This window comes from Falco rusticolus, chromosome 10 (genome assembly GCF_015220075.1).
Source record: "Falco rusticolus isolate bFalRus1 chromosome 10, bFalRus1.pri, whole genome shotgun sequence".
In the NCBI taxonomy this organism is placed as follows: Eukaryota; Metazoa; Chordata; class Aves; order Falconiformes; family Falconidae; genus Falco; species Falco rusticolus.
In genome coordinates, this window is record NC_051196.1 from 24,144,297 (window position 1) to 24,169,412 (window position 25,116).

Here is a 25,116-nt window from a genome sequence, read left to right on the forward strand (position 1 = left end):
GGCCACCGGCCCCGCCGCGCCTGTCTATGCGGGGAGGCAGCGCCGTGGGCTTGGTCTGCAACCGGCCCCGGTTCCTGGCAACGGCCATGGCGGGACCCAGGGGGGCTCCGCTGTCCCCTCCGCCTCCCCCCGCCCTCGGCAGGGCCGGCTCCTCACGGGCAGGGCCGGCTCCTCACGGGCAGGGCCGGCTCCTCACGGGCAGGGCCCCGCAGCTGTGCCCCCCGGCAGGGCCCCCGGGCGGGGTGCGGGCCGAGCCCCAGGCGCGGGCGGCCCGCGCGGGCGGCCGTTGGCGGTTGGCGGCGGGACGGGCCCGGGCGTTGCGGCGGGCTGAGGCGGGGCGGGCTAAGGCGCAGCGGCCTCCCCGGGCCGGCGGCTTCCCCGGGCCGCCCGCGACCCCCGGCGACTCCCGCTCAACGCGGGCCGAGCGCGGCGGCGAGGCCGGCCCCGGCCCTACCCGAGGCCGCCGTTGGGGCCCGGCGGCCCATGGGGGCGGCGCTGAGGGAGCCTGGGGCAGCGGAGGGCCTGGAGCCGCCCCCCCGGGCCGGTCTTGGCGGGGGACACCCGGTACCGTGAGCGGCGGTGTTGGAGCGGGAGGGGGGGCTGCCTGGGCTGGGAGGGGGACACCCGGCGGGAGGGGCGGCCAGGCCGCCTGGCAGCCGGCTCTGCGGAGCTGGGGCCGTGCCGTGTCACCTGGCGGGGGGACAGAGCCGGTGTTAGCGGCAACTCTTACACCCCCCCGCCCCCTTTTTTATTTGTGTTATGGGCAGCACTGATAACTGTGGCAGGTGTCACGGTTTACCGTGAGAGGCACTGGTAGCCGCTTAGGTCTCCCGTGGCCATGTCGGGCTCGGTCCCGGAGGAGCCGCAGCGCTCCACCCCGCAAGGCCCGGCTGGCGATCCCCATCCCGGGCCACTCGCTGCCGCCCCGGGCGGCTCCAGTGACCCTCCCTTCGGTGAGCACAGCCTCGGCTTGGCCACCACGGAGGTCAGCCTGGTGGAGATGACGGAGATGGAGTATACCCAGCTGCAGCACATACTTTACTCCTACACGGAGGCACAAGCTGGTGAAGGTGATGTGGAAGCCAGGCTGGGGGCTTTCTCCTTGCCTGGTAGCTGTGCTGAACCCCCTCCGTGCCAGGTGAACCCCGGGCAGGAGGGGTGTCCGTCGGCCCACTGCGGGAGCCAGCCGGTGTTCCCGGTGCCCGGCCAGGCTGGGTTACCCTCTGACAGCGCTTTGCTCAGCACCAGCCCGCATTTGGGCTATGCTGACTTCCAGGAGCTCAGGATGATGCTACTGAGTGAGTCTAACCTCCCTTCGAATGAAACGGATCAAATGCCTAACGGTAGCTCTGTAGAAGTCCCAGGGCACAGTTTAGTAAAAGTTAAATGTGGTGAAAATTCTGTTGGGCTGCATAAAGAAAACATACTTGCTGAAAATTTGGTACTGGCACCAGAGGCCAGGTCTAAAACTGCAGTCAGAGTTCGGTTGGAAGAAAGATTCAACAGCATCCAGAGAGAAAACCCCAGATGCCAAGAACCCCAAGAATCTGGAGTAACTCTTAACAAGTGTGTTGCAATTAATTTTAGTTTATGTTGTTAAACTATGTATCATCGTATAGTTCAAAACATTTTCTGAATGAAACCTAAGAACAATACTTTTTTTAATACACAAGAATGATGGGTTGGGCTTTTTAAACTGCCAATCAAACATGCCTGCAGCTCCACTGACGTCAGATTAGGCCCCTCTGTATGTTGCATAAATACTACAGCGTGTAGTCCCCAGGTTAGTTAATTACAATAATTTCTTTAATGTAAAGAAAGGTGAGAGAACTAGTTTTAACTTGCCACTTGCTAAAAGCAAAGTAAAGATTGTAATAAAATACTAAGAGCAACTGATTAGTATTACAATGTGGAGGCTTGACTACAGGGAAAACTTTGAGGAAAAATACTGTGTTACAGCCTGGCTCTGTAACTGTATTAGCGTGCTAATAAAACGTTTTATTGAGGCATAAAGCTGAATTGTTACTGCACAGAATGAAATACTTTCTCAGCTGGTTTTTGTTTTGTTTTGTCCCTGAAGTAGATAGTATGGGAATAACTGATTTCTGTTTACAGTAAGTGAAAGTGGTTTCTTGGTGATAGTTACTAGAAGTATGTGTAGCTGTAGATTTTTCTGCACTCATTTTCATGTAGTCAGTCTGTTTACTGTGTTGTGTTTTTTGATTTGTTTTGTTTTGTTTTGTTTTTTAAGTTTAGTAACATTGATTCGACAGCCATCAAAACTGATAGCTGTTCCTGTGCGTCAGCAAGAAAACAAGTGTGCTGCATTAGGGACAAGTAAGACTGCAGCTGCCAAGCCTTCTGTACAGATGACATACCCATTATTTACCATGAATGCATGTTCTGCTGCTGGAAGTGCTAATCCTTTGCAAGCACAGGTAGGTAGTGTGTTCACCACTGATTGAACTCTGCTAATTTCAAATGCTAATAATGTTACCCAAGAGGTGTAATAGAATTCTAAAGCTTTCTGTTAAAGTTGTGACTTGATTTGGATAAGGATAATCAATGATCTGTAATGCAATTTATTTATTCTTATGTTAATTTTTAACACCATACTTACTCAAATTACTTGTGTAGCCTTTTTAATAATGTGCATCCAGGCAATGATCAGTAGATCATTAGATTTCTTACTAGAAAGGTATATTTTTTCTTGAGTTTATCAGTGTGTCATCAGCTTCATCTACACAAGACAAGGAGACAGTACCATTTTCTGTGATTCTTTTTTTTTCTATAATTTTGATGAAAAAGATATTTTTTTTTCTCCCCCAGCTCACAGTAACTTATGAAACAAGAGTGATAGTGTAGGACTTGGAAATGTCAGAGGCATCCCCAAAAGATCATCAGTCTGTCAAAATCCCATGGTTGTGTGCAGAAGTAATTGGGATTTCTTCTTATACAACGCATTGAATCACAGAGATAAAACTTAACATCAAGATATCAAAATAGTCTCTTTTTTATGTATATAGTCCCCAAAGTACTTCCTTTTTGTTTTCACAGACCTCTGGAACGTCTTGCGTTGTTTTGGAAGCTGCTAAACATGAAGACCTTGGGACACCCAAGACATTCTCTTTCTGCTGTCAGGAAGCTGAATCTGCGAAACAAACAGTTGGTGTTGTGAATAAAGCTTTGCCTGAGGAAGTTTGGATTAAAGTTCGAGGTAAACCACCTACCCTCTTTTCACTTAGCTTTCTCTTGCCTTCAAAACCACATTTTTTTCTGAATTTGCATGTTTTCTAGAATGAATATGGTTTTAGTGAATCATACGAGGTGTGGTTTTTGTCTGAGATGTGCTATAGGCAGTATGGGACTAGATTTCTCCAAAAGTTCGACACCTATGAGTTTAGCTATATTTTCAAAATTTTTTAGCACTTCCAGCTTGAAGTGAGAAAACCTGAGCTTGCAAAGTACCTTTCAAAATCTGGGCCTAGAGTAAGCAACTGATTTCTTTCTACACTTATGGTCCCCAAAGTTGATATAGCAGATCCAGGCAGGATCAAACTGGAGAACATTTAAAGGACTGCCTCAAATGCTTGTCAAAGGCAGGCATGGTCTTGTTAGGTTCTCTGAGAAAGTAGAATCTAGGTGGATTTTGAAACAGCAAGCAGTGCCTTAGGGCTTCTGAAGGACGTGCATTGCTGGACAAGAGGTGATCTAGGTTGGCAGTAAAGCTTCAAAGATTATTCCACCTAAAGAAAGAAACAAAATGTATTTTCAGAGAAAGAAAATTAGTATTTTCAGTAACTAGCGGGAGGGTTACAAACGTGTTCTTTTCCTTTTTATTTTTCCAAGAAGACACCTTATGCAAGCAAACGATAAACAGAAGAAGTTGCAGCCAAATAAGCACACTGGATCCAAACATAGATCGCAAACCTCTTGGTGAAATCCAGAATATGTGTGATAGTAGCCAGAGCACTGCACCTGCCCATGGCCCTTGGCAGTCAGCACAGTCAAATTCAAGCATGCAGCTGCAAAGTGGCCCACAGAACGGAATCACGCAGCGAAGAGAAAGACATAACCGCATAGAGAGAGACAGAAGGTAGTTTCTATGGGGAGTGGCAATACAAAGGTTTTGAAGCCTAAAATACTGATACTGTAATAAATCTGTCATTATCCAGAAAAATGTAAATTCAAACATATTTTGTTTTACCAACCAGAAAAAGCAGTGCAGGTGCTGAGGTTTTGGTGTTTGTTGTGGTCATCCTTGTTTTTTTTTTTACTCTATAAACAAACAAAAAGAGATATTTCACCAGTTCTGTAAGGATCAGGTAACTTTGCTATAACATGACTAATATACAAATACAAAACTTGTAGCAAACAAAAAGAAGTCCCCAAAGTCCATGGCATGTAGGGCTTGTAGTCTTCCTTTTTTTATATTTTATTTCCTTCTCGCCCATCGGTTGACAACCTTCTCTATTTCCCTGCAGGCGCAGAATCCGGATTTGTTGTGATGAGCTGAATCTTCTGGTTCCGTTCTGTACTACTGATACTGATAAGGCAACGACTCTACAATGGACAACCGCGTTTCTGAAGTACATTCAAGAGAGGCATGGTGATTCCCTGAAACAGGTTTTAAATCTAATTTCATTCTTTCCCTTGATAAAAATGTGAAATGTTTTAAAGCTATCACAACATAGAGAAAAGTATACAGAATGCTTCTGCTTGGTGCTCTTTGTGAAGGACTGCTGTATCATTGAACCTTCCTTTAATTTTTTTTTAGCTGGTTCAGTTCAGTAGTGTGAAATCATGGGCTGTCCTTCAGTCAGGGTTTTCAAATCAGATTATTTTTTTTATTATTATTATGTTTTAGTTAGCTCAGTTCCTGAGCATTATACTATCTGCACAACAATGTAGAATTGAGGTCCTCTTCAGTCATTCCTCCCACAGTTTGCTCTGTTACATCCCACCTGTTTCACAGAGTTGTTTAATTTTCATGAACTAGCAGTTGGGGTTTGCAGCTATGTGTCCCTGCTGTCTCAGGGTGGGTGAGAGCAATAGGTTATGTGCCCTACAAGCAGCTCCCATGCTACCACTCCAGTAGTTGCAGCTCCAGAGTAATTGTGGCTCTGCTGAGTATCTTAAAAGAGAGTAGATGGAGTGTGGTCAGGAAAAGCTGCTTGGCTAGACGCTGGTATGGCCCCTCTGCACTTCCTATTAAAGGTTTGGGGTGGTTTTTTTCCAACACACTAGCAAAACAAAACCATACATCTCAAGTAAATAGCTGTATTAAACATAATCATTACTTATTTTTTGTATTTTGATTTTTAGGAATTTGAGAGTGTGTTCTGTGGTAAAACAGGCAGGAGACTAAAACCAGCAAGATCAGATTCATTTATAACGTGTCCAGTGCAGGAAAACATGCATGGCCATGGAGACCAAGTAGTCTGAACTGGCTGCCTTGACTTGCATGACAAGTGTGGCTAAAAGTGGCACAAGCTGTATTTTATTTGTTCTGTTTACATACTGAACATGAATATAAAATGTAACTTGTAAAAATAGATAAATAGAGCTTTAAAGAAAACATTCTTTACTCAAAATGGAAATGAAAGTTAACTACTGACAGTCAAAATCAGTGCTCCGTTAAAGGGGCTTTGGGACCAGAAGGTACAAGCAAATGTCATGACAGCGAAGTGTTTTTCCCCTTTAGTTATAAAAAAAAATGTGCTTTTTCTGTTTATTGTCCTGCTTTGGGGCTTTTTTATTGTTTTGGTTTGTTTTTTTTTAAAGATGATCCAGTCCAGATAGGAATAGTTGTAGCACATCAATCTGTCCTGTTATTTTAATGTCTAGATGCAAATGTACTCTTCAAGTGTAAAAAGAAATTACAAGTCACCATATTATAATGCCCATCTTTTCCATTAAAAATTTAAAGGTTTTATTGGTTAATAAGTGCATAATTTCTAAACTGTGCTGATGTTATGAAGTTTACATTTGCCATACATATTCTAACATACTTGGCCCCAAAGAATAATAGAATGGTGTTAGCATTTTTCTTTTTTTAAATACAGTACTGTTTTTAAAGTCTTATCACACAACTGTCCACAGGTTCTTGTGTTGTTATTTTAGTCCAAGTGGCATATCGTAGACAGTAGAATATTTCAATGCACAAAATATTTTCATATTTAAAGATAAATAAGATTCCTTTGTTCATAGGCTTTAGCATATAGGGCAGAAATGGAGTAGTGCGTGAGCCGGGAGAGGGTTTATTTATTTTTTTAAAACAGATGATACTAGCAGGTTTTAAAGTACCAAAGGGTCTCCCAATATAAGTACTGGTTTAAATCACGGATATGGAGAGTTTTGCAGCAGTTTATTTCTGAACAATCCTAGTAAAACCACTTCTGGAAAATGGACCTCAGCTGAGTTTGATGTGTATAATGACACTTACAACATCACAAAAAAAAGGTTAAAAAAAATCTCCTTTTATTTTTACAACAGTTCATACAGGTGTTTTTGGCTGGACTTTAGAAGAGCATCCTTCCTTATTTAGGGTTTCATTCACAATTACTGTGCAAATAGCTTAGGTACAGGTCGTGAAAATGCTGTTACTTAATTTCCTTTATTATCATATGGAAATATACAAAAATTCTCCCCTGTAAATCAAAATATATACATTACACTTTTTGCGGAATTTGATTGCAAGAAGATTACTGTTCACTACTCTCGGCAAATATTTGAGGTGCATTCTGAAAATCGATAACTGACAGCATACGTGTAAACTACAGCCTTTACTTAGGCCAGAATCTTAAGATATTAAAGTCCAGGGTATTTAAATGCCTAATTTCCACTGATGGAAGTAGCAGTTAGGTGCCTGAATACCTTAACAACATCTGTCTTACTGCACAAACCTGCGTAACTGAAGTCAGTGGGAGCAGCACCAAGGAATTCAGTTGACAAGGCTCAAACATTTATACAGAAAAGTCGTGATCTTTAGTACACAGCTGCAGCGGGGGGAGGTGATGGTAAAAAGGAACAATGCCTCCTCTTGCAGGTCTCTTGAACAAAAGGAGAAAGGGAAGGTGAGGGTGTTTAGCAATAAAAATTCTGGAAAATAATTGGAGGAGGGGAGGAGAAAATACTCATAAAGCATCTTTTTAATTAAAAGTTTTCATCTGATGCTTTCTCTTTCATAGAACTGTGTCAAAGTCTCCACTTAATGTAATAGAAGGAACATCTGTCCATTTATCACTAGGAGGATTCTGCTTGTTTTCTTACAATGCACTGTTTATTTAAATATTCAGTCACTTCTCCATTTCTTGTACTGTCGTTTTATGATTTTTTGGAAGTTGATGCTCCAACAGCTCCCATGCAGGCTGACGTGTCGCATATTCCTGGAGTTCCCTGAGCCCCAATAGCACCAGGAGTACCAGGATCCCCTGGAAGACCGGGTTCACCCTGAGCACCATCACGACCATTTTTAGTAATTCCAGGTACACCAGGTGGTCCTAAACAAGAAGGGGAAAAAAAGGTTATTTCCTTCCTTTTATTTTTTAAAATATATTTATATGTAAGTGTTACTTTTAGTGTTCTTAAAATACTTTGTCTGTACATGAGACTTGTTATGGCCTGTTGAGTACAAGGTGTTCAATAAATTTACCCTGAATCCGGAGTATGTGCGTTGGATTTTTTAGAGTGCCTTTGGCTTTGCTGGAATTACCTCGGTATAGCTGAAGATGGATGTTCAGTATTGCGCTTCCGTTACGCACGTGTCTGTTCCGACTTTTGACGACCACTGTAGAACTGGATGCCGTCTCAACACTACCTTAGTTAGTGTCTGACTCCATGAATAATAACAAGTAATTTGTACCCAGGTTTATTTGATGACATCCCTTAATAGTTTGCCCAAGGGATGCCCTGGATGTGTGAGCTCACAGCTATCCCTCCTTCCTGGCCCCCAGCGTGCTCCTTAGTGGGAGGCTGTGGCCTTCAGCTCCTTCAATTCATTGCACCTCCTTAAGTCTAATTGTAATTAAGATTCTGAGTAAAGGGAGTGGAGAGAATGACAATACAGAACATCTCCCTGACATTACAGATGAGGAGCTTCCTTTATACCTGTGTCTAATTTAAAAAATTTGCTCACAATGAAAGACATAGTTTTTTTATTGGGAAAAATAATTTCTGCTTTGAGTGGACTCAAGCTATTATTTTTATTTTTTTCCTTCAGATGCTAAAAATAATTCACAAAACACTAATTTCTGTAACAGCAAGCTATTGAAGCCTTCCGAAAAACTATAAAATATGATTCTGTCTTCTTGAGGGACAGCATTTCTGTCTTAATTAGGTAGAGAGATGCTGCCTGATTCTTTTTATTCATGTAAGTGATGAATTGCATCTACTGTTGATCTCCTTAAGTTTCGTAAGTAGGAGAAATGCTCTCAATATCTGATATGTGAAACAGCCTCTTTTTACATGCTTTGGAAAAGAAAACATCTATGGAGTAATGCAGTGATTTTACGGAAGAATAAGACAACTGAGTATAAATAATCTAGTTTTATGAAATTATATAGATGCAGAGCCTGCTTTTGGTGCCTGTAGCTTATTCACTGTACAGACATCACCACAATTAGAACAGCTGCTTTAATTGGTGGGCAAAATAAAGAATATTTTTCCATTTTTTTTAATAGGTATTCATTCCTTTGCATAAATCAATCTCTTGCGAAGAGATTCATGACTTCAGGAACTGGGATTATAGGCAGGTACAGAGCAATCACACCACTATCTCTCAAAATTATTACGCTAGGAATTTATATTGGTTTCTGGTAAAATGAAATACCGTCCCTGATTTCTCATTTGATCCAGAAACATGAGCTGAGGTTTGGAGAACTGCAGCTGGTGGTCCAGGCTGTAGCTTTCACTGCAGGCATTCATTAAGCAGAGCAACAAAGAGACACCTGTCCGTCAGGAGACGGGCAGCAGGCATCGTTCTCTTGCCATAATCTGGAGTTAGGCACCTTTAAATAAACTGATACACTACCTGTTAATTAACTAGTTAGTTACTGCGTATGAAGTACCACTGAAAAGGAAAACCACCTGACACTGGCAGCCACGTGGGAGTAGTTAAGAAGGGTCCCTACCTCCCCATCTATAGAAGCTCTGACCTTTCACAGGCCATCAGTGGAGGAAACCAGCAGCCTTTTCTCAGAAACATTTAGGACTAGAGAGGATGTACTAATTAACTTCCACTGTTCAAACTGTCTGCACCTGCTGTTACCCACAGGAAAACCACCCTACTGTAATGATTACAGGGACAAAGCGATTGTAATATCCAGCCAACAACATGCAGAGCTGTCCCTCTTAAGCCCTTACTTTAGTCGTGGTTTGTTACATTATTTGCACAGCCTTACCTTGAAGTCCTTGATCGCCGTCAGGCCCATCAATACCTTGACCAACAGGTCCTTTGTCTCCCTTCTCACCAGTGTCACCTTTAATCAGAAACAGACAATTTCAACAATGAGTTGCTACTGCAGCTGGATCCAGGGGCAGGAAACAGCGAGAGAAGCTCAGAATCCTCAGGACAGCACTAGGATCTTTGCTTGCACCGTGTCCCTAAAGATGCCCTCTGGGACTCCCGTTGCTCCCCAGGGCGCGGTCTTTCCCCCTCCACTGCTGAAATTACTACAAATTTGCAGTTTATTTCTGTGGGCATAAACCAGAAGCAGGTTGGTTTAGTCCTACTCACCTCTGGGACCAGGATCGCCGAGTTCTCCTGTTGGCCCTCTGTATCCAGGGGGACCACGAGGCCCAGGGTGCCCAACGCTTCCCACAGCGCCAGGAGGACCCGGGGGACCAGCGGGGCCAGGGCGACCCGTCATTCCAGGAGACAGGGGCTTTCTCAGGTTAGCAGCTAACTGTGCGATTTGATCTGAAAAGAACAATTACAAACTGCATGTGTGACATGTTCGCCCTTTGCTCGGCTGCTTGTCGTCTGCCACCGAGCGAAGGAGCAGCTGAAAATGCCGTCGACTGGTGAAGCAGAGCGGGATGCCCGGCCAGCTCCTGCTCCCGGCCACTGCGATGTGCTCGCTGCTTCTGGCAGAGGGAAACACTGAATCTGTCCTCTCGGCTCACCTGTGGCCTCTTTTTTTTCTTTTAACATCTCCACAGAGGGAGATACTGGGCAGAAATCTGCAACCCGTTGATCTTTCCTGTTTCCTAAACCACTTTAAAAGAGCTCAAGCTAGAAAACAATACTGAAATAATGAATCCAAACCAGTTTCCTGAAACAAGCTTTCAGAGTTGCACTTCATCCCAATGGCCGAACAGTAACTCCAACGGCAGGGGACTGCTCCTCAGGGATGGGCCGTGCTGGGGAGGGGAGCTGGGAGCTGGGGTTCAGCACGCCGGCGCACAGGGCAGGTACTCATGGGTGAGGGGGCGTGATACGTGTGTCAAAGCTGCTTTCCAGCACACTTTGTATGTTGCCACGATGAATCATTTTAAAATACTAATTTTAGAAAAATGAAAGACATCCCAGAGAACAAGATGACCTCCTGAATAATCTCCTTACGTTAAAGGTCAACATGCTTTTTCTTATTAAGACAGAAAAATAAATTTCAGGAGTCATTTTATGTTCAGGATCTACTCATCTTCAGCTAAATACGGTAACTACAGTCCGCTTTCTCTCCGTAATACTCACCATTTATCATTTCCCCACAGAGTTCTCTTATATGTTGTTCACTGGCCTCTTTGCCCTGCAATTAAGAGAAGAATCTGTCCTTACACACACCACGTTACGATAACCAGCCCTCACAGAGGCTTCAGGCCACGAAACACATTTCCAGCAGCTCAGCAAGCAGCACAGGATCCTGCCTGAAGAGCAGTGGGGTTCCTGCCCACCTTCAAAAGACGACGGCTTCGATTCAGAAACTGTCGTGCTCATGGCAGCGATCAACCTTAACGTTGGGTATTTAATCTGGGGCGTCCTTGGCCTTTCCTGAATGATGAGCCGCGGGCCCTGCGCTACGGCGGAGGGCTGGCATTTGAAGGGCTCAACAGGAGCTGTGGTTTTAAATGACCAGTTTCTAACCCTGTTCTGTAATGGGGACGGTGACTTACAGCCTGGTCCCATGGGCACAGATAATTTGTCCACCCCTGTGAGAGAGGGGCTCTCCGAGGCACGCGTTCGGGGGCACTGCAGCCCTGACACCTGCAAACTCCTCATCTCTGTGCACGGGTGGATCCAGGACACAAGACTGAGAGCTTGCAGGCACAGTTACCTACTTCTGCCTGCTCAAATGCAAGGCCTTATTTTTTGAATAGGCATCTAAAATCCATGACCTATTGATTCTCCCCCAAGACTCCCTGACCATGCCCCAGCAGCAGATAATACTTACAGGAGGCCCAGGTTTTCCCGTGATGCCAGGAATGCCCTGCTCCCCCTGATGGCCCATGGGCCCTGGGTGTCCCGGGATCCCTGGTACTCCAGCTGTCCCATTAGGGCCTTGGACACCTTTTGGACCGAGTTCTCCTCTTTTTCCTGGCTGTAATGAAGAAGAAAAAAACCCCAAACCACTTAAAACAGAAGACATGGTCCATTCTTTTCTCATGGGAATTAGTTAAGCCTTTCTTAAGATACAAATATCTTAAGGGCGAGTGTCAAAAGGACGGGGCCAGGCTCTTTTCAGTGGTGCCCAGCAACAGGACAAGGGGCAACGGGCACAAACAAACATGGGAAGCTCCATCTGAATACGAAGAAAAACTTCTGTGAGGGTGACAGAGCCCTGGCACAGGCTGCCCAGGGAGGCCGTGGCATCTTCTCTGGAGACATTCAAAACCTGCCTGGACACAGTCCTGTGCAACCTGCTGGAGGTGACCCTGCTTCAGCAGGGGGTTGGGCTAGGTGAGCTCCAGGGGTCACTTCCAACCCCCACCATTCTGTGATTCTTCAGGTTTCCCTAACTGCTCTGGCTGACCATGTACATTTCTGACATCATATGGGTGGGTTTATGTATATAGATTACGATAATAGGAGCAAAATTACCACATCTGAGTGTTTTCAGTGCCACAAAAAATTGTCATTGTCATAGATTTTATAACATGACTATGAAGAAAATATGCTTCTAGGAAATACCACCAGAACATAGTTTATGGAGATACATCATCAAAAGATGCAACAGGCATGTTTACTCCCAAATCTTTTGGGGCACGAGCCCGCAATGTCTTACACATACCTCTCCTTTTTGGCCAGGGGGACCAAAGGGACCCTGTCAGGAAGAAAAGGAAAAAAAGAAATAATGATCCATGCAGGCAATGTGCATGTAAAGCCAAACCTCCCAAGGTCCAGGAAGCCACAATGACATGTGCGTGGCATCCAATGGGCTTTTCTAGCAAAGGGGCCAGGAACGGCTATGGGATGCTGGGGACCAGGTTCAGCCCTGGCACACGGGGAGGACTCTGGCGTCAAGACTTGCCCCAGGTACCAACGCTGAACATGGGTCCCACCAACCTGGCTGCTTCTCGAGATGGACTGACCTGCCATGGGCAGAGCAGCATCAACCGCTCCAAGGAGCAAAATGACAAGCGAGTGCTGACACCCTCAGTTCTGCCAAGGCCATGCTGGCCACCCGGTGCTGCCTGGGGTCAAGAGCCGATGTACACCGTGAATACGGTGGCAGAAAGGTTTGGGCTGCTTTCTCCTTTTCGCAGCCAGCAAGGTTGGAGCTCTTGGATGGTTAATTCTGACTGACCACATTAGTTGTTGATACACGGTTCTCTAGGCCCATCTGTTACTTGAGGAGTCAATTCTACTGAATTCAAGGACACTTACCAGTTCTCCTTTGTCACCTGGGAGGCCATCTGCTCCAGCAATGCCCTGGAAGTGAGATACCAGAATTAACAGTGCACAATTATTGAGAATAAGGCTCACTCTGAGACTTGGATAACCTCAGCTCCTAAGGCACATGGGGGCACTTGTCAGCTTATACAGCTGGTCCAGCAAAATGAAGTTCTGTCTTCCCGAAGCTGAATTTACGGTAGCTGATAAATGGCACTCGTGGTGTGGGGCAGCTTGCCAAGGACTAGGTGCCCTCTGCAACAAGCTGGTACTTGGATGAAAAGCTGAACTCACACAGATGACAGCCCTGATGGGGTGCCCATGAGAGACATCCACAGGCTGGCACTGGCATTCCTCGTACAGGGAATCTAAACTGCAGGTTCCCCAGCTCTGGGTCTCACAGAAAACATGGTTTGCTATGACAACTAAATGTCCAGTGTGACTGTGTCCTCTAGGCTTCCTCAGCAGAAAGAGTCACCCCCAGAACAGCTTCATCCCACCCGTAAACAGAAGTGATCCATCAACTTGGTAAGGACCATTCCTCTCCACTTTGGGGACCGTAACATAAGTGGCTGAAGTTCTGGTGACATTAATTTTACTAGCCATGACAAGAAGCATCAATTTGCTGGTCACCTCCACAAAGCCAACCGCAGTGCCTGCAATTTGAGCATCGCTGGGAGCGACACGAATCGCTGCAACCCGCCACCACCGGCCGCACGGGCAGCACATCCCGCGCCAAATGCTCTGCAGCAGAGCTGGCTTATTACATGGCAATTACAGCAGGTAATGAACATTGTTTGTGGTGACTTGTGGCTTTACAGAGGAAGTTATTTCAAGACAAATGGAGATGAGGCTGGTCTTTCCTTCAGCAGCAAAACAGAAACCACACAGGCACTGGCAAACGTAACAAGCAACACTTGCTGGAAGCGCACTTGCCTGCCGCTAAAAACAGTCACACATTAATGCAAGTCGTACACTTGGTAAAAACTGGCTCCAAAGCTCATCGCTGAGGTTAAGCCAATTACAGAAGTTAAGCAGCAAAAAGCAAAAGATTAAATTAGTCTATTAGTGTGCCAAGCTTTGAGGCTGGGGCAAATCCTCTTCATCAGGCATATGAAGTTCAATGAAAAGCTGTGCCACTTCACTCGGGATGCACATGCTGCGAGGAGCTCATACACAGCATGCCTTTGTGCTTCCAAAATGCACAGCAAGAGCGTAGCACTTTTATCACAGCATTTCCATATGTCTCCATTAGAACAGACTACATCTCTTCTGCCAATGCAGGAAAAACCGGACCGAAGAGGGTTTTGTTGGTGCCTGCTCCGGAATATTTTCATTTGAGGGAGGAAAAGCAGTTTGTGCTGCCAAAGGCTGTGCCTAAGGTAAGGCTTAAACGCCTCTGCTGGCTACAGCGTGGAAATTACCACTTACCTGGTTACCTTTGGGACCAGGAACACCAGTAGGACCCTGAAAATAAGTAAAAGAAAGAAGGCAAATGAGCTCAAGCTGTTATTTTCCTGTGAATTCCTGGTGCGGTCAGACGTTCCCTCACTCAGCACGGGGTTGGGAATTAGCCCCCCAGCTGCCAAGTAGGAGGGTCCAAATCTCATTTATGCTTCTTAGGAAACAAGAAGAGATGTTTAGCATCCTTGCTGGCTTTGCAGCACTCCCTACAGTCCCCAGTTTGTGCTGTAGGACAGTTCCCTGGCCCCTCACCAAGCCAGCAACAGCACAGGGCAGCTGCCAGACCAGGCAGGACCCCCCAGCTCAGGTCTGGTGGCTTCTGCCCACCATGTCCTCATCCTACCAGACCAGAGGGACTTGTTGACCTGGCTGGGCAATGCACTACTCTCCACCCGCCTGGCACAGGCTGTCTACACCAGCCTTTCTCTTACCGTCCTCCTCAATTTCCTAAATGAAACTAAAATGAACTCTGTGCTTTTAATCCTAGGTTTTCCAACCTTTTTCACAAAAGTAATCTTTCCCATCCATCCAAAAAACTCTTGTTTTGCTCCTGCCCCTCTGCTTTTCATTACTGTCATCTCACTACTGTGAGCAAAAAAGTAATTTTACAAATTCACAGATTAAAGCACAAGGTCCAGGGTGAGGCCGGTGGGCAACTGATCTCTGCCCTTCACACCTGAAGATGTGAGGAGGAGACAGAATTTACGTATGGTATAAAATGGACGAGAATATTTTTGTACTGTAAAGGCAAAAATCAGGATGTTCTTTCAAGGCTTTATTAGATGGTCAGTTTTCCTGGAGATTTAGGGTTAGGTGCTCCTGACTTGGAGATTCATAGAACATCACGGCCAAGGGAACAGAATGTATTTAGATGGTGAGCTGATTCAGGCAACTTGAAAAATCCTTCCAATTTTATCTACCGGGCATTCACAGAGAGGACATGAGACATTTTCAGCCCTCTTTGTGGCTCTGGGTCCATATAACAGAGCCAATGAGGAGTTCAGGAGAACCCAGGATCTTTTTCTCTACTGCAAAATCTACATGGAAAATTCAACCATTCTACCCTGCAAACAGGATGTCTACAGCACATTCATCAATCTGGCGCCTGCAAACTGATCTTATTTTTTATAACTAGATCTAGAGATGGCTCAGCAGAACAGAGTCTTCAAGGAGGACAAACACATAACAAGGGCATAGCATTTTGCTCAGATCAAGCACTAAGTTAAAAAAGAGGGGGGATTTCTACTAAAGAGAAAATAATTCTCAGCAAAACAGACAACAATGTGGAAATGCAAAAATGGCCACAGCTATTTATAACTCCCATATGATGTTTGCCAATGGCAAAGGTGATATATTCTTTTCTGAATACCATCATCTAGATTTATACCTCTGACTTTGCCGAATCCCAAGGCTCCATGAAAGTTTATGGCAATAAAACACAGGTTAGTCACCAAAGACCATGTTCTGCGAGGAACATTCCCTTAAACAAAAGCTTAGCCCAAAGGAGTTTGGTTCAAAACTAATTTCCGAGCAGCAGGAACCAGTGACTCACATTTGTGTCACCCTATCAGTTAAACACATCGAACGTTGTTGGCCAAGCATCTAGTGATGCCAGTGTGGAGCTGAGAGAGATGTTGCCCCAGATGGCTGCTGGCATCCAGAATCCTCAGGAATTTGATCATAATAAAAATCCTTAGAAAAAATATTTGCCTGTTGCTACCTCAGTCAGCAATACCAGTCAAATCCTTCCCCTCCCCAATATCCCACTCCAACAGGATGGTTTATAGCATCTTAATGCTATTTTGTATCTCATGATCAAATGCACTAAACCTTTTGTATTTTTTATGCCAGCAAAAACACTCACTGATATGCTGGTTTATATTCCTGGCCACAGTCGGTCCAAGGACCGTGAAAAAGCCTATCAGTACCTGCTAACTCAGGCTTGCAGGAATTACTATTTTTTTTTTTCAAAGAATAAAAAAACCCCACAATTGATTTCAGGAGAGTGTGATGGGCTAGCTGCGGCTGTGTAATTCCATCCACCCTGTATTTGCAGATCTCTCTATACACACCAGGACCAGCAGGCTGGGTTGGCAGTAAAGCAAACCCAGGGCAGTGCCTGCTGCGCTTTGCCCACCCCCAGCAGCAAAGGCTGGTTTGTTTAAGCTATAAAGACACGGTCTGATGTTTTAGGGTCTTCCCAGCCCAAATCTTGTGCCCGGCAATAAGCGTGGAAATGGGCCTTGCTGGTTGCTGGTGCAGCCCTCGCTGCTCCCAGCACAGAGGTGGCCTGGGGGCACACGTGGCTGTCACCGACACCAGTGGCACTGGGCGGGCAGGGGAGGTTACACCGAGCACCAGTTGCATTCGTGGAGGTGGAAAGTCTCCAGCATCACCCACACCTGCCAGCATGCTGTCCTGGGGAAAGCTGTTAATGAGCTGGGGTGTTAAGAAACAATAAACAATTACATCTTTAGAGTAACTACACTTAACTTCAGAGCCAGAAATAAAACCTAGGTGCCTTTTTTTTTTTTTTTTTTCTTTAAGCATATTTTCCCTCCCTCTGCTCTCTGGAGACCAGGCTGCTCTGTGCAGGGGCCTCCTCCCCTCTGCACGTACATTTTTCACCGCAGCGAAGCCCTACACACAGTCAGAACCCTGCAGCTCCACAATAACCCTCCTGTTCCACACTCCCAGGCTCACAGTCCCTCCAAGAGGCTTTTTTAGACCTGCCTGGAGCCAACACAGAAGGGCCATTGTGAGACTCCCGCGGTGCCACTGTGATTGCTTACACAGAAACGTCACCTTAAAGCTGGAGCCGAGGCAGGAGCGAACACACGGCTACTGTTCCCCTGCAAATGCCCTTCACTTTGCCCTGCTGGCTTCCTTTAAATGAGAATGAATTCATTTAAATAAAAAGTCACCTTTATTCTGAGGTGTGGGGCCCGAGTCTGCTGCTGTTCAGAAAGAAAATCACCGAGCAAACTGCAATTTAAAAAAACCCCAGAAAACGTAATCAAGTGTCTGAGTAACAAAAATGTGTGGCACAGCTCTGCTGGGCTCATGGGGGGAACGCTTGGGGGAAATCAGCATAGAGAGCAGGGAAAAAGCCCCAAAGGATTGTCTGGTCTGGCTAGGACAGGTTCCCAAAGTCTCTTCTAAACGATCCACCCTGTCTAGAAATAGTGGAAGTTCCTGCATGGAAGCAGAAACAAGGAGAGGAACAGAAGAGGTGGGATGCACAAATCCTGCTCCCCACCTAGGGTCCGTCTTGGGCACCAGCAGCCTCAGAGGAGGGACTGGGACCCCAGTGCGTGTTTGCTGGGGTGACATCAGCTCCCCCGTGCTCAGGGCCCCCCTACGCCCTGATTTCCTATCTCCCAAGCAGGAATTAGTTACAGATGTCTCCTTACCCTGTCACCCAACTCTCCACGAAGTCCAGTCGGACCAGGGAGGCCGGGTTCGCCACTGGCACCTTTGGGACCCTGTTAGGAAAACAAAAACCAGAAGCTACAGCTTCGGCACCAGGAAAGCCTGCGTGTCCTGACGTGCCCAAGGCTCACCAACCTCCGTGACATGTTCTAAAAGGTCATTTGCCTTCGGTCTCCTCTCTGCTGTTCCCCCAGGACCTCGGGGCCGCTCGCTGGCACCCCCGGCGCTGGCTGGCACAGCTCGCTCTGGTCCCTGCCCCCATCACAGCCCAGCTCAGCCCCTGCCGAAGCGCTGGGAATCCCACCTGTGACTCCCGATGGAGCGATGCTCCCAGAAGGTAGCACCAGTTTTTGCAGCCAGTTTCACTGGGGAGTGGGGAGCAGCTGTGAATGCTCCATGGGGGGGGGAGGAATGCGAGTCCCCAGTGCGGCAGAAGGGAGGAGGGAGCTCGCTGAAGACAAACAGGCTGGGAGCACCCAGGTGGAGGAGAAATTAAGGTGTTTATGTAGGTCAAACTGCAATCTTTCTTTTGCAAACAAACACTAAATATGAATGGTTCCAGCAAGCAGCTTATCTGGCCTCGTGCTCCTTCTACTGCCCTGTTTTAATAGAGGCATCAAACCGGTCCTGGCAAACGGGAAGATGTTTCTTCCCATCACTTGTTGCCATCAGGCTATTGCCTTGCCCGAGGTTTGCAGTTTGGCGGTGGCCCGCCGAAACACAGTGCACGTGGAATTACCCTTGTCAGCACACCAACCTGGAAACCTCTGACACCGGGGGCTCCCATCGGGCCTTGAAGACCAAGTGGCCCCTGAAAAAAGAAAGATGAGTTTAGGAAAGGAGAAAATTCAGGGCCAGGTAGGTCACTTGTGTCATTAAATCGGTTCACTTGAACAGAAAGAGCTCATGCAGTTCTGTACTGCAGCGCACTTTGCCCAGCAGCATTGCTGATGAATGCGATGAGCCACTGTAAAGCGCTGCTTGGTGTTTACTGAGCTGTGTTAATATTAACAGGAATGCTTATTTGTATATATTAATGCCTGAGAACATACCATACTCATGAGTGGGAAAGATCAACAACAGCAAAAAGTGGTAGCATGACAGAGCATAGACACTATACATTAAAGGGGATCTGCTATCCCATTATTATGCTTTTAATTGATCCAGTTCTGCAGGAAAATATTGTAAAATGGGTGCTGCACACACTTGGAAATGAAAAATGGCAACTGCATCCACTTCCTTGGACATGCTTGGTACCAGCAATGTAGAAGGCAGAGGTATCTACACTACTAGCACAGGTGGGTTTAAGAGCCTGGCTCGCTAGACAGAACACGAACATCACCATTAGGAGTCTCTATTGCTTCCTACTGAGAAAAATCACATAAGCGATAAAGATCTTAGGTGAAAAAAAATACCCTAAGTAATTTAGGCATCTAAATCCCGTTTTGTGAAGTGTCTTCTTGAAACAGATGCCTTAGGCAAACTTCTGTCACAAGGCAGGACTTCAGCTTTGCCTCCTTTCACAGCTGTCTCTGCTGGGCACAAGGTTAAGGGACACAAACAAACTGCAACCTGAGCGGATCCCTCGGCACGGACTGTCCACCTTGCCCAAGGAACCAGCTGCCCACTGGATCACACTGCCCTGTGCCCTCTGTTAAAATGGCATCTGTATTTTTTCCTTAAGTATTGTTTAGCCCTACAAAATTCTCCCTGTTATCTGAGTATCCACTGTCTCCTGATTTTTTTGGGCTGTCATGAAGAGGAATGATGGGTGACGCTGTACGATCTGAACCATGTGCCCTTATCCCTGCCTGGCTCTCAGGATCAGCACGGCCGTATCTGTGCAGACACCAGTGGCTGCCCAGACGAAGGAGCTGATCTGCTGAGATCCAGCAGCATACTTTGGGCTAGAGAACTAACTGCTCAGGTGTCTTTGTGGCTACTGTTTCCACTTCTGTTCTCTGCTTGTCATTCAGTAAGTAACTTCTGAGAGTCGTAAGTAAAGAACTCTAGGAAAGTGAAGTTAAAACTCATCAAAAGTGCTGCTGCTGTGCTGCGGCCTTTAAAAGTGGTGGGACCTGACAGAGCCAGACAGCCTCTGGATGGGAAGAAGCCCTTGCTAGGCTACGCTAAATAAAGCCGAATTGTTCTGAGCCAAACAGCCTCAACACTAGACAAATCCCACAGCTCTCTTAGAATAGCCTAGGCTTAACTATACTTCATATAAATTAAGACATATCACAAATCAGAAATTAGAAACCCAGGTTAGAAAGAAATGTGGGTTCAGCTGCTATTACACCCCCGTCAGAAGTCCGCAGCAATGCAATCAGCTCAACCACATTTGATTTTTGGCTGTAATAATACGATACCTTTTGTGAGGCCAGCTGTTTGGATGAAAAATTGCAGACTTAAAAGCAAATATTATTAATTTAGTTTATTTCTAAGGCTGATTTCCCTCTCCTTGGAAGTTTAAAGAGCAGCTGCTCACAAACAATAAATCATCACACAGTTCAATTTCTTCCAAGTGGCACATACCAGAAATCATGTTAGACTTGCTGTAGGCTTCTGGATTTCCAAATGAGATTAAAAGGGGAAAAAAAAAGAAAAGAAAAAAAGCCCAACAAAGCGACTGGAAGGTCATACCCAGCCACAACGGCAGCACTAGCTGAGGAGTGACAAAATAAAAGGTAGCCTAGCATTTTTAGTAGTGTGAACAAAATCAGGGTTTTATCATCCTGATATCATTTATTATCTATTATTATCTATTAGCTATTTAGCAAGGGCACATCAGGTAGCCATGTAGTTATCTTCAGGTTTGCATTGCAACTCCAGTTTGTTTCTCAGGCTCCAAGGTGATGCAGGGAATTCAAGGAAAGCAGGAGCAAGATGCTCCACTGAGGACCTCAGCGGCTTCTAGCCCAGAAATTTCAAAAAAGTCATCAGTTCACAGAGAAAAAGCGAAACCCTGTTGGGGCTCGGTGTCCTGGGGGCTCACACCTACAAGCTCCCAGCCAGATCATGCTCTGCAGCACTGGGTGGGAGAAGGAAACGTGTTGACCGATTCCCCACCTGGCAACTGGCCTGGTGTGGCACCGCACGGTCGTGAGCTTCAGGGCAGCCGGGACTCTCGAGCAGCTGGAAAAAGCACGCAGCTACGTGCCGGAAAGGCAAGAGATTCCCAACAGGACTACCAGCTTTCCAAGCCCCTGTCGTTCACCAGCAGAACGCGCAGGCTCTTCCCGTTTTGTTGCTTGTTCGGCTTCAGGTTTGGCAATGAACATCTACTGCTCCAAGGAAAGCGATCCAGGAATGGGAAGGGTTTCATGGGTGGGTGGGGGCAAGTGCACATTGCAATGGCTTAAAAGGAGTTTTGCTTCATTAATGACTCGCATTCAGCACCAGCTGCACCTTATTATTACTGTCTAATGAGGGAACTGCTGACTGCCCAGTCTCTCCTGTCCGACGGCAGCAGCCCCACGAGCCGCTTGGACAGCAGCAGCTTGCTTGGCCAAAGTGGGAGGAAGAGTCCCATTGCACTCGCATGGAGCTGTCAGTGAAAGCAGGAGCCGACACACTTAGAGCAGAGGCCAAAACTCCCCCAAGATAACACCAAGACAGAATGTGGCCTTTTACTTTAGCCGGAGAGTAATTCCCACGCACTGAACTCTGGTTTGGTATCTACTTGATCTACAAGCAGCGCTGTACTTACAGTTGCTCCTCTGGGTCCTGGCAGACCTCTCTCACCAGGAACACCAACATCGCCCTGCGAATAACACGAAAGTCAGCGATGCCATTTAGGAGCCACACATCCATCCTTCCCGCCCCACTGCAGAGCCAGAACGCATTCCTGGATCCTGGCCTATTTCGATCCCTGCCCCATTGGCCCATCCGCTAGGTCGCACCGCCTGCCTTGGTGGGCTTTGACCTCTGCTGCAGTGTCATATCTGTGCATGGAGGTGTCCACCCCGTCCGGCTTGCATCGTGCTCGCTGGGAAGCTCCGCGCAGGCAGGGGGCTGCCCGGGAGCGCTCCTCACGCTGGGCTCGCACGTGTTGCAGGCAGCACAGCACCCACCTACCGCGTTGCTGAAAGCTGTGTTTGTGCTGGGCAGCAGCACCCCAGCTCCAGCCTCGCAGTTTGGTTTAAAACACACTCAGCAGAGCTCATGATAAGTGTAAATAACGAGGATACGTACAGGGATGCCTGGCTCTCCAGAGGGACCTGCCTCTCCCATCTCTCCAGGAGCGCCCTGCAGATCAGAAAGCAAACACTCTGTTAGGGCACAACTCCAGAGTCATCTCTGTCCTACCTAGAGCAACAAATGGAGGAAGGAGTTAAAACCTGGATCAGGAAATAAAAGCAGTTTTAAACTTTCACAGTTTTAAGACCAAGATGACAAAACTCTCAACAATGGACATTTAAAGAACAGGGGAGCTGTAAATCCTGCCCTGGGACCAGTGACAAGGGAGGGCTGCCAGCCACAGGGCAGTGCCACCACGTCCCTTCTCAGACTGGACCAGTGGGACAGGGATGCTCCTTGGAGGCATGCTCAGGACACCCCATGTCATTCGTTCCTGCATCACCTCCATGCCAGGAGAAACACCTTCCTGCAGCATGTTCTCATGCATGCGGTTAGCAAGATATCAATGCAGGTGCAGAGGGGGAAATTCAGAACTGAAAGGGAAGGACAGAACACAAGCTGCTTTCCAGAAACAGCTTTTGCCCTGGGGGCTTTGGTCTGAGAATTCCTTCTGTCTCACAGATAGATGCCAGTCTAAAGCCTCTGCAGAAGCTTTTTCTCCTGAGGTGGGGGGGAAGTCTCCAAAAGGCAAGATGAGATCACCCTACTCCTGCTGGCAGATGCTCAGCCTTTTGATTCCCAAAGATGAAGCCTGTCTTGGGACTTTGACAGAAGGGTGAACGCTTCCTTCTGAGTTTTACAAAACCACTGATGACTCTTCTGCGTATCTGCTCTGTCTTCACCGAACCAGGTGCAAAAGCTGCCTCAGCAAGATCAGGGTCATCTCAGTTTCACCTAATGCTGCTCCCCCCTGTCAGGGGTGCTCAGCCCCAGCAGAAATGCCGCCACCATCACTTTGGGGTAAGTCTTCCCAGGGTCTATTTGTGGGCACTAACCCCCCAAAGCTGACAAGCCTTGCTGTGACAAGTTTAGTAGTTTCCCCACCAGAACTCATCATCAGGGAGATTCACTTACTGGTTCACCCTTTGAGCCTTAATACCTGCTCTTCCAGGCAGTCCCTGAAAAGAAAAGAAAATATTAAAGCAATATCAGAAGGAGTTATTAGATTTGTTATTCTGGTCTGATTTGACATACAAGGAGCAATATTTGCTCGAAGCAATGGAGGATTTACATTTCTGCAGCTTTCACCATAAAAATTATAGCTTCAATGTCTCTCTTGCTGGCTGCCCTAGGAGCTCTACGTATGCTAACCCTTGACAGAGCAAGGGGGAGGAAAAGGCGAATAGAGCAACAGCAGCAACATTTTGCACAGCAGAAACCTCTCTCCAGGAGTGTTCAAAATAGTCTGTAAGACTGGAAGAAAGGAATACTTCACCTCTATTTAAACAGTTGGCAGATGGGAGAGATGAAATATTTTGCCAATGAACACTAGTAAGCCAGGGACAGAGCTCAGGATATGGTATCCCAGATCTTACCTCCCTGCATAAGGGATGCACGTCACTGGGATGTGAAAAAGAAAATCCCCCTCAAATTTAGATTTTAAACGGAGCCAGAGAGGCCAAAGGCCAGGGTATTGCTATGTTAGTATATGGCAGTACTTCAGATGTTTTCTGTTCTGCCTTGTACGCTGCTCCCCTGCCTGTACGGTGGGACAGGTGCATTTCCTCTTGGCTTAAATGGGGCCCCTTGTGCAACCATGACCAAAGGAAGGTCCCCTCTCCCCAGGAAGGATCCCCGTCCGCCGGCCAAGCCGCTGTAACGCACCGAAGGTGGCAGATCCTGCTGCTATACTCACAGGAAGACCGTTTGGCCCCTTCTCTCCCGGAGCACCCATGCGAGCTGCATCACCCTGTGGATATCAAGAGATTAGGAGGGACCCTCCAGTACTGGAAAATGGTCTGGCACAGGCAGGGGACATGTTCCCAAACGGGCATTTGTAATCTTCTCCCTCCCCTTATGTGCAGAGCCAAGAGCCTGTTGCGCCTAGAGCAGGTGGGTGCCCGCTAGATGTGGGGTGCCCAGAGCTCCCAGGGGTCTCCCTCCTCCCCTTGCAGCTCCCAGCCTTCCGTGGTGGCACATGGTCCACGCTCCTGTGGGATCATCGTTCAAAAACCTGGCAACAAGCACCTGAGAGCACTTTGTCTACAGGCAATTAAAATAAACAGATGTCTCTGTCAGCAGCTCTGAAAAGGCATCTCCGAAGGCCTGGAGTTAGCCGACAGGAACCACTAAACGTAGGGGCACAGCTGAGTTTAGATCATATGTGCATCTTCTTTCTTTAGGGAATTTCCTTGGGATTAATTAATAGCAGCAACTTCGCTTTTCTTCGCTAGTTACACTGTTGGAAAACTTTTTAGAAGCAAAAGCTTTCCAGCCGTGCTCTTTCTTGACAAGTTATCAGTAGCTTTGCAAGACACACGGGACAGTAACAGAAATCTTCCCTGCGGTGTTTAAGTAGGACTTTACAAACCTTCTCACCATCGAGTCCAGGAGCTCCATCCCGTCCATCCTTGCCAGGCATGCCCTGCAACCGTGCACAACACAGGTTAAGGTTATCAGGAGACTCTGTGACTTACAAAATACATTCACATCAAAGAACCTTTTGGCAATTAGGTCCAGCTCCAGTTGTACTGGGGAGATTTTTTCATTAACAGCAGTACGAGGAGGGTTTAATCCAACTGGGATTACAGAGGCCCAAAGAGCAGAAGTGTGACAGCAAAGACTGTAAGATGCAAGTTTTTTCCTATCGTGTTTTACCCCACCATCTGCAAGCAAGACAACAGTGAGACTTGCATCCTATTTAATTGACTTACAGGTTCTCCTATGAGTCCACGAGCCCCTGGGTTTCCTTTGGGTCCAGGTCTACCCTAGAAATCAACAATAAATCCTGCGTTATCCAGGACACAGCCCTTAAGAACAATCAGTCAACAAAGATAATACTCAGACTCTGTAGGGACATTTCAGTCAGTTTGTGCTGGCTCCTGTCCTGTTCCTGTAGGTATGGTGGTTCTTTTAGGACAACACCAAAAAAATGGCCCAACGCTGGCTGCAGCACCTGGGCAAGGTCTTGATCATTTCAAAGGATGGAGATGTCAGATCTGACCCCCGCGCTCCAGGCTGTAAGCAGCACTTAGGCACCTTATTACTTCAGCATCTTTAATAAGATTTAAACATCCCACTTTTGAGAATAC

General features: G+C 46.8%; 2 protein-coding genes across 3 annotated transcripts in view; one reads left to right on the forward strand and one right to left on the reverse strand.

Annotated features, from left to right (window-relative positions):
- Positions 1–626: 626 nt before the first annotated feature.
- On the forward strand, positions 627–6,347 carry TCFL5 (transcription factor like 5). Of its 2 annotated transcripts, none has more exons than XM_037401701.1 (6): positions 627–1,566; positions 2,252–2,438; positions 3,058–3,217; positions 3,850–4,096; positions 4,485–4,626; positions 5,326–6,347. In XM_037401701.1, exons 1-6 carry the CDS (start codon positions 839–841, stop codon positions 5,443–5,445), a joined length of 1,584 nt encoding a protein of 527 aa, XP_037257598.1. In that variant the 5' UTR covers positions 627–838; the 3' UTR covers positions 5,446–6,347. The 2 variants fall into 2 exon arrangements, with proteins under 2 accessions (XP_037257598.1, XP_037257599.1); XM_037401702.1 differs by having other exon boundaries at positions 3,853–4,096.
- A 116-nt stretch (positions 6,348–6,463) lies between these two features.
- Positions 6,464–25,116, reverse strand: part of COL9A3 (collagen type IX alpha 3 chain) — a 41,076-nt gene continuing 22,423 nt past the window's right edge. The window contains 17 exon segments of the mRNA XM_037401697.1: positions 6,464–7,502; positions 9,402–9,479; positions 9,737–9,919; positions 10,694–10,748; positions 11,391–11,537; positions 12,228–12,260; positions 12,824–12,868; positions 14,261–14,296; positions 17,707–17,778; positions 18,483–18,536; positions 21,435–21,488; positions 21,920–21,973; positions 22,940–22,959; positions 22,962–22,983; positions 23,721–23,774; positions 24,396–24,449; positions 24,739–24,792. Of these exon segments, the coding sequence (XP_037257594.1) occupies positions 7,327–7,502; positions 9,402–9,479; positions 9,737–9,919; positions 10,694–10,748; positions 11,391–11,537; positions 12,228–12,260; positions 12,824–12,868; positions 14,261–14,296; positions 17,707–17,778; positions 18,483–18,536; positions 21,435–21,488; positions 21,920–21,973; positions 22,940–22,959; positions 22,962–22,983; positions 23,721–23,774; positions 24,396–24,449; positions 24,739–24,792 (1,191 nt within the window). The 3' untranslated portion in view covers positions 6,464–7,326.